This window comes from Sinocyclocheilus rhinocerous, unplaced genomic scaffold, assembly GCF_001515625.1.
Source record: "Sinocyclocheilus rhinocerous isolate Xijiao unplaced genomic scaffold, SAMN03320098_v1.1 scaffold3186, whole genome shotgun sequence".
Lineage (NCBI taxonomy): Eukaryota > Metazoa > Chordata > Actinopteri > Cypriniformes > Cyprinidae > Sinocyclocheilus > Sinocyclocheilus rhinocerous.
The window spans coordinates 300112-308342 of record NW_015642065.1 but is presented as its reverse complement, the minus strand read 5'-3'; the positions used below and the strand labels follow the sequence as shown (position 1 = coordinate 308342).

General features: G+C 38.7%; 1 protein-coding gene across 1 annotated transcript in view; it reads right to left on the bottom strand.

Annotated features, from left to right (window-relative positions):
* Positions 1-7647, bottom strand: part of LOC107755644 (chondroitin sulfate synthase 1-like) — a 115783-nt gene extending 108136 nt beyond the window's left edge. Inside the window, exon 1 of the mRNA XM_016572535.1 lies at positions 6916-7647. Within this exon, the coding sequence (XP_016428021.1) occupies positions 6916-7226 (311 nt within the window). The 5' untranslated portion in view covers positions 7227-7647. The remainder of the gene's footprint in view (positions 1-6915) is intronic.
* Between the last annotated feature and the right edge of the window lie 584 nt (positions 7648-8231).

Here is an 8231-nt window from a genome sequence, read left to right as displayed (position 1 = left end):
CAATTCCTGGAGGGCCGGAGCCCTGCAGAGTTTTGTTGCAACCCTGCTCCAACACACATAGCATGTAGTTTTCAAATAAGTCTGAAGGACTTGATTAGTTGGACCGGGTGTGTTTAATTAGGGTTGAATCTTAATTAGGATTGAATCTCCGGCCCTCCAGGAATTGAGTTTGACACCCCTGCAGTAGTTTATACTTTATCAGACTTAAATTACTGTACAGAAAGACTTCATTTAAATCAGATTAATAATCATGAAAAATATATTGTTGGGGCAATGAGCTTTTGCAGCGGGAAATGTTCTTTATAATATTATATTTTATAATTTACTTTGTCAAAGTAAGAAAACTTTGATTTATTTTTACTGTAATAAGTAACACTTTACAATAAGGTTCCAAGTGTTAACATTACTTAACTACATTAATGTGAACTAACAATGACAGCATTTCTTAATCTCAGTTGATATTAAGTTAACATTTAATTAAATTAACATTTACTAATACATTATTAAAATCAAACATTTTATCTGTCAATATCATTTAATGGTCCTGAACTAACATGAACTAACAATAAACAGTTTTTATTAACTAACGTTAACAAAGATCAATAAACACTGGAACAAATGTACAGCTTATTGTTAGTCATTGCATTTACTGTTTTTAAATAATGGGACCTTATTATAATTTTTTACCATGTAATGAAATGGAATTTAAAAAAATAAAAAAACTGGATGAAAAGTGATACAGAATTTAACAAAAATCTAAAGTTACTGCAATCACAAAAGAAACTCAAAATGAAAGCATCATGGTAATGAGAACTGGGTTTTCTGGAACATCTGGAAAATGATGTCAAATTTGTAATGGTTCTAAAATAGGCTCCAATTTCTTTACGCAAAAAAAAGGGAAAATGTTTTGTTTTTGTGTGAAATATGACGGACATGTTCTCTGGACAGTGCATGAGATTCACCTGGATGCAAACGACTTCTTTTTACAAAGCATTTCTCAGTCTTTTGATGTTCACAAAAAGAAAAGGCAGACGAAGAGGCCGTCACAGCAGATTATGAACTCCATCCATTGAAGAGGCAATGACTCATCTCATCTCTTCAAGGTCAGAGGTCACCCTTTCAAAAAGTCACTGTCCAAAGGTTCATTTCAAATGGAATTAAAAAAAAAAAAAAAACTGGATGAAAAGTGATACAGAATTTAACAAAAATCAAAAGTTACTGCAATCACAAAAGAAACTCAAAATGAAAGCATCATGGTAATGAGAACTGGGTTTTCTGGAACATCTGGAAAATGATGTCAAATTTGTAATGGTTCTAAAATAGGCTCCAATTTCTTTACGCAAAAAAAAGGGAAAATGTTTTGTTTTTGTGTGAAATATGACGGACATGTTCTCTGGACAGTGCATGAGATTCACCTGGATGCAAACTACTTCTTTTTACAAAGCATTTCTCAGTCTTTTGATGTTCACAAAAAGAAAAGGCAGACGAAGAGGCTGTCACAGCAGATTATGAACTCCATCCATTGAAGAGGCAATGACTCATCTCATCTCTTCAAGGTCAGAGGTCACCCTTTCAAAAAGTCACTGTCCAAAGGTTCATTTCCTATGAATCACCCCATAACAGCTCTGATAAAACAGCTGATGTAGACCAACCATCCCTGGACAGCAGAGACAGGCTGCACTCCACTATTGTCCAGCTCTCTCTGTAATACCTGGTCAGGTATCGGCGAAACCCTTTGAAGGATCAAAGCCGCCTGGGAGTTTTGATGAACAGAACGCAGGCCTTTTCTGATTCGCTACAACCTATAATTTCCAGTACCTGAAAATTGCAGCTCTGGGAGTTCAATGAAGAGGCTGATTTCAAACAATATGCATTAGAAACCTTGAGCCTGAGCTGCAGGAAATATAGGACACTAACAATTATGCAATTGGTAACCCTGCTTGGTCACGTGATCGCCGTGGTTTGGCCCTGTAATTATTATCCAGGTGTATTGCACGTTCTTACCTCATAGGACCAGACGCATTGGACGCCGGCGAATCGGCGCACGCAGCGGCCCACCTCCACGTCCTCGTGGGTGGTGTACATCTCCTGCAGGCACTGGTGGATGTGGGGCACCATCCTGCGCAGCACCTCTCGGCTCATGATCACGCCAGGGCCGCCCATACAGAAGTTCTCGCCCGGTTCCAGGGCCAGCTTGCCCAGTTCGTCGCGAGCGCCCATGCCCGTCTGCCCAAGAAAGATGGCCTCACTGCTGTTGAGACTCCTTAGGAAGCTCTCCAGCTTCTCGCTTTTGATGTAGACGTCGTCGTCGGCTCGCATGAACCACTCGAACTGGTCCAGGTAGTGGTCATGCATGTACTTGAGCATCATGAAGGACTTCTTCTGCGGAGGGTACGAGTCGTCCACATTCTGCAGAGCCACGACGGGGATGGGGATCGTCGTGTCTGAACCCTCGCTGGAGAAAAACTCCACTTTGCCCGGGATGGTCTTGGCCCAGGTCCTACGTGATGCAAAAACAGGATGAATGTGTGTGAACACCATAACACAAAGGAGATGATTCACTGAACAGTTCTCAATTAGTCATCAACCAATATATAATGACCATAATGTTAACAATATATCGCAATATAGTTACTTGTGCTGCATATTCAATCCCAAAATGTTTCATACAGTACCCAACAAAACAGATATGTATATTTTTCAGTACTCTAAGTGATTTAAATACTTCTTGAAAGAGTCTACATACATACATACATTTTTACAAAGTAATTTCCGGTATATCAAATATTGTATAAAATAAGCAAATTTATTTATTATAAAATAACAACATTTATTTTAGCAAATTTTCAGCAATTATTTTTTATCATAAATTATAAAAATTAAGAAAAAATAAATATATTACTCTTGCAATAGTACGATTGTACTATAAAATAAAAAAATAACAACAATAATAATGTAAAATTGCAATACTGATTTACTGTTGTAATAATACTATTGCACTGTAAAATAAAAAAAATTATATAATAATAATAAAATAAAATTACAATACTAATATTTATAGCGTCTTAATTTCTTTGCTTTCAAACATTAAAGTAGAGCTTTTTATTTTGGTGGAAACTGTAGGGAGATCTTAAAGGTTCTCTAGGTGCATGTTGAGGTTTCTAATTCACGTTACCAAACATACACAAACAAACTCGACCCAAATTCACAGCGGTTGCAGAGAGCAGCTTTTACTGTGAGCCGCTCCGGGACACTCACAACACCCGATCATGAGCTGCTCAAGTGTAAATGAACACAGTGCCATGCATCACTCCGAGATTTGGTTATACTTCAGGCCGGAAAATATGGAAATCCATGTAAATACAGCCAAATCCTAAACCTAATGTACTGTAAATATCAGCAATGATCTTTATTTTTTATAACTTGGTTAAGTACTATTGCTATTGTGGCATTAGAAATAATACCACAAGTTAGGGCTGGGCGATATGGCCAAAAAAATTATCACGATAATTATCGTTATCGAATTATAATCGCCCAGCCCTACCACAAGTTATTATCAGATGAAAAGATTAAGCAAGGAGTAGCATTAAGATGATTCAGATGGTTTCAAAACAAAAGTCCCAAGCTGATTCACTATAAGAATGTGGAAAGAAAACCGATCAACTAAATGCAGCACTCAACACAAGGATAAAATGCCAAAAGCTTCATTCTGCCATGACCCTGTAGGAGGACGCTTACAGCAACTGAATCAATTCAGCAGAGCCTCAGAGATGCACATGATTTAACACTGCAGACAAGCGAGCATGAGTCCCTGAAATACACTCAGTGTCCCACATGTCAGCACGTGGAAAAGCTGCACTGTTTTAATTCAGATAATATCCACTCTTCATGCCAACATCTAATTTTAACAAAACCCAACTTCCTGTTCTCTGCAACTAAAGGAGAACCCAGAGATACCAATGTTAACCTTTCGCACACTTCTGCAGTGCAGATATGGTGTCAGTCTGACATTCAGCACTCAAAACAGGAGAAACAGCCCAGATCTGGTTTGAAAGACAACCTTGTTCATTTTCTTGATTAACATATGCATGCATCTTGCTTACATATGCTAATTTAAAAAATGCAATTAAATAACCGAGACTGCAGACCAGGGGAAGTAATGTGGTTTTGTTTTGCAGTCCTTTGTGAACATCTTCAAGAGTCTCCTGTGCAGCACTATAAGCACTTAACTGTAGGAAATACAGCAACAAGAGTGTCAGCCATCATAAATACTCCCATGATGCTCTGGCTTTTCCACCAAGGCCAACCCTGGCAATTCACCCCGAAAAAACTCTCCAGAGAGGAATTACTGCTGATTAAACGTATGACATAAATGCTAGCTTCAGCACATCTCTGTCCTCTCCATCCTTATACAAATTACCATGGTAACCGGTCTCTGCCAAAGTACCACACAAATACTATTCCTATAATAATAATAATAATGTGGTAAATTGGCATTAGCCAAAAGTGGCATTAAAAAAACTGAGAAAGATAGTGAAGGCTTCTTATATTATTTGAAGAAGATTCTATACTTGATTATTATGACTTTACAGAACTAACATTATGTAGTAACCAGGCCCGGTACTAGGCTCGCTGGACTGGGGGGGCAATCAGAAATTGTGGTAGGGCAGCACTTTCTAGGGTAATATATTCATAGTTTACTTTTATTTACTCAATTTTCAGTCTTGCAGTTTTATGCGTATTTGGCGCCATTTATTGTTGTGGGTGTATTATTGACATGTCAAAGTCTAGACCCTGAATATAAGACGACCGTGTTTTTTCAGATGTATTTCCAAGAAAAAAAAACATCGTCTTATATTCGGGTCAATACGGTAATACAATTTTGTGGCTATGAGTTCAAATGTCATTATGTGCATAATTGTTAAATTTTCCTTTGAACAAAGTGACTGATCCTTATTTAGATAGTACAAATAATAAGTGTTTAATGCTTATTTTCTATTTATTTTTATTTTATTTTTTTTGGCTGGACATTTTTTGGGGGGGGGCACAAGGAGAATCTGGGGGGGCATTGCCCCCCCTAGCCCCGGCCCTGGTAGTAACTATAATATTTTGGCAGAAACTATGGGAATCATGGTGATTCTTCGTTTCTATAAACCCTAAAAAAGGAAATAAAGCGGATTTAAAATGATTCCGCATAACCCTGTTCTCTCTTTCCATTCTTACTGTGATTTAACTTGCTAATCACAGTCTCAACGAAAGTACCATATTATTATTATTATTATTATTTTACAGTAAAACTGTGGTTAAATTGTATTTGGCAAATATGACATCAAATGGGAGAGAAACAATCTTAAGGCGTTTACACTTTTTGAGAAAGATCCTGTATTAAAGATTTAGTTCACCCAAAAATGAAAATTACTCATGATGTACTCACCCTCAAGCCTTCCTAGGTGTATATGACTTTCTTCTTTCAGACAAATACAATTGGAGTTATATAAAAAAAAAAGTCCTGGATCTTCCAAGGTTTATAATAGCAGTGAATGGGTGGTGATATCCAATAGTCCAATAAAGCGCGTCCATCGATCATAAAAAGTGCTCCGCACAGCTCCGGAGGGGTTAATAAAGGCCTTCTGAAGCGAATCGATGCGTTTGTGTAAGAAAAATATCCATACTTAAAACTTTATAAACCGTAATCTCTAGCTTCCGCTAACTGTTGTCACCACCCATTCACTGCCATTATAAAGCTTGGAAGATCCAGGACATTTTTTTATATAACTCCAATTGTATTTGTCTGAAAGAAGAAAGTCATATACACCTAGGAAGGCTTGAGGGCGAGTAAATCATGGGGTAATTTTCATTTTTGGTGAACTATCCCTTTAAAGTATTAGGATTTTACAGATGCAAAACTACATAGATATGACACTTTGGAAGAAATGATGGTTACCAGGGTGGTTCTTCATACATAAACGTGTGAAATAAACTGATTCAGCATAACCTCTCTCCATTCTTACCATAATTTACCATGGTATCTGCTGTCTCAGACAAAAAAAAACTATATAATTACTGTTACAACTACAATAAAAGTGTGGTAAAAGTTTTTTTTGTCAAAATATTTTTCAAATAAGATCCTGTAAATTATTTGAGACTATACAGATGTCAAAAAAGAAAAGAAAAAATATATTTCGACAGAAACTACAGTTGCCATGGTGATTTCTGGTACATAGACACATTTACACCAAACAAAATAAATAATATTGAAAAAAAATGTTTCAGCATTACCCTGGCCTCTCTCCATCCTTACCATAATTTACCATGGTATCCACTGTCTCCACTAAAATACCATAAAATTACTGTTACTACTACAATAAAAATATGTGGTAATTTTTAGAAGATCAAGTATGAAATAATTTTACAGAAGTAAAAAATTACTAACTTCTATGACATTTCGGCAGAAATTACGGTTTCCATGGTGACTTCTCGCGGACGCGTTGGATTACGAAACTTTTCCCGCCCACACACTCCGGCATAAAAATTACTCTTACTACGACAGCAAAACGGTTTTTAAAACAAAATTATTTTTAAATTAGATCCCGTATTCAATTATTTCGGCTTTACAGAAGTAAAAACGTACTGACATTTCGGTAGAAACTACGGTTACCATGGTGATTCCTCGTACTCGGACGAATATCTCCCCCGCCCACACATATACGAAGGTATGTTTTTTACACAAATACGCTGAAATAAAATATCTCCAGCATAGCCCAGACTTCTCTCCATCCTTACCATGATTTCCCACGGTAACCACTGTCTCCGGCAAAATAATAATAACAACAACAATAGCTTCTCTACTACTACTAGAACTGCACAGCACAATATTTATTACGGTTACCATGGTGATTGTTCGTACTGAATTACCTATATGCCGCCACGGCGCGGTTGTTCAGGTACTTCTGCGCGGTCATTACGCCCACGAACAGGAAACTGCTGGACCGGGTCACCGCGGGCTTCTCCGTGCTGGGCATCAGCGCCGCTCCGTACTCCTTCTTCATCATCATCATCATCATCCCCGCTCCTCCGCAGCCGCCCGTGCCGCCGCTCGCCCGCCGCTTGTGACCCGCTTTCTTCAGCTCAGTGGCCCGGGGCAGGATGAGCCTTGACGCCAGCGTGAACCCGACCACCAGACCCAGCAACACGCTGAACCACGACCTGCGGCTTCTGCCTGCCATTTCAGCGAATACTCACAGGGCTTTTGTTTCTTAACGCCTTCGTTTTTTGTTTTTTTTTTCAAACGCCGCCCGCTGCTGCTGTCCCGTCCAGAGCGCTGGGTTTGGGTCCGAGCATGGTCGCCGCCGATCACCGTTTGCCGTCGCTGCTGTGTACGTTGCAGCGCTCCAGTCCCCGTGTTTCAGCAGTCACTGCCATCTAATCACCAACTCTCCCGCTCCCCGCGAGCCACGATCGGGTTCGTAAAGGTACCTCCGTCGTTTCGAGCCTGAATCGGTGATCGGTCAGGGGAAATTAACGGTCTGCTGACTCGAGAAGCGCGGCTGCATCCTCATTTACGCGACCGTCTCGCCATTGTGAGTGAACGCGAGTGCTTGGACGCGTCTGCGGCGACGCAGCTCAACAGTCAAGGGTTTTTGACACGCTGGAGGCGCCGTAGCTCGTCGCTGATTGGCTGCGCACAGCTAGCTGGTGACGCTTCATGCATGGGAAAACTAAAAGCGTTGCGTGTTTTTTCGCGTGAACTGATCTTTTGTAAGATTCAGCAGGAAACTGTGCTCAGGTTTCATTTATTTAGAAAAAGAAATCCGTTGCTTATTTACACAGGTTTACATGCAGTTTTATTTAATAAATGGTTAGCAATGTTATGTATGTATTAAAAGTACATTTTCAAACAAGAAGCCACTTCTTTGACTTCCTTTTACATAATTATAGGACTTTAAAAGTAGATTTACACTGCCGTTCAAAAGTTTGGGATCAGTAAGAAGTCTCTTCTGCTCATCATGGCTGCATTTACTTGATCAGAAATACAGAAAAAACAGTAATATTGTGAAATATTTAGTATTTATTATCGCTGTTATTATTATTATCGCTTTTTATCAATTTAACACATCTTCGCTGAATAAAAGCATTAATTTCTTTCAAAAATAAAATAAAATAATAATAATACTGACCCTAAACCTTTGAACGGTAGTGTATATTGTTACAAAAGATTTCTATTTTGAATA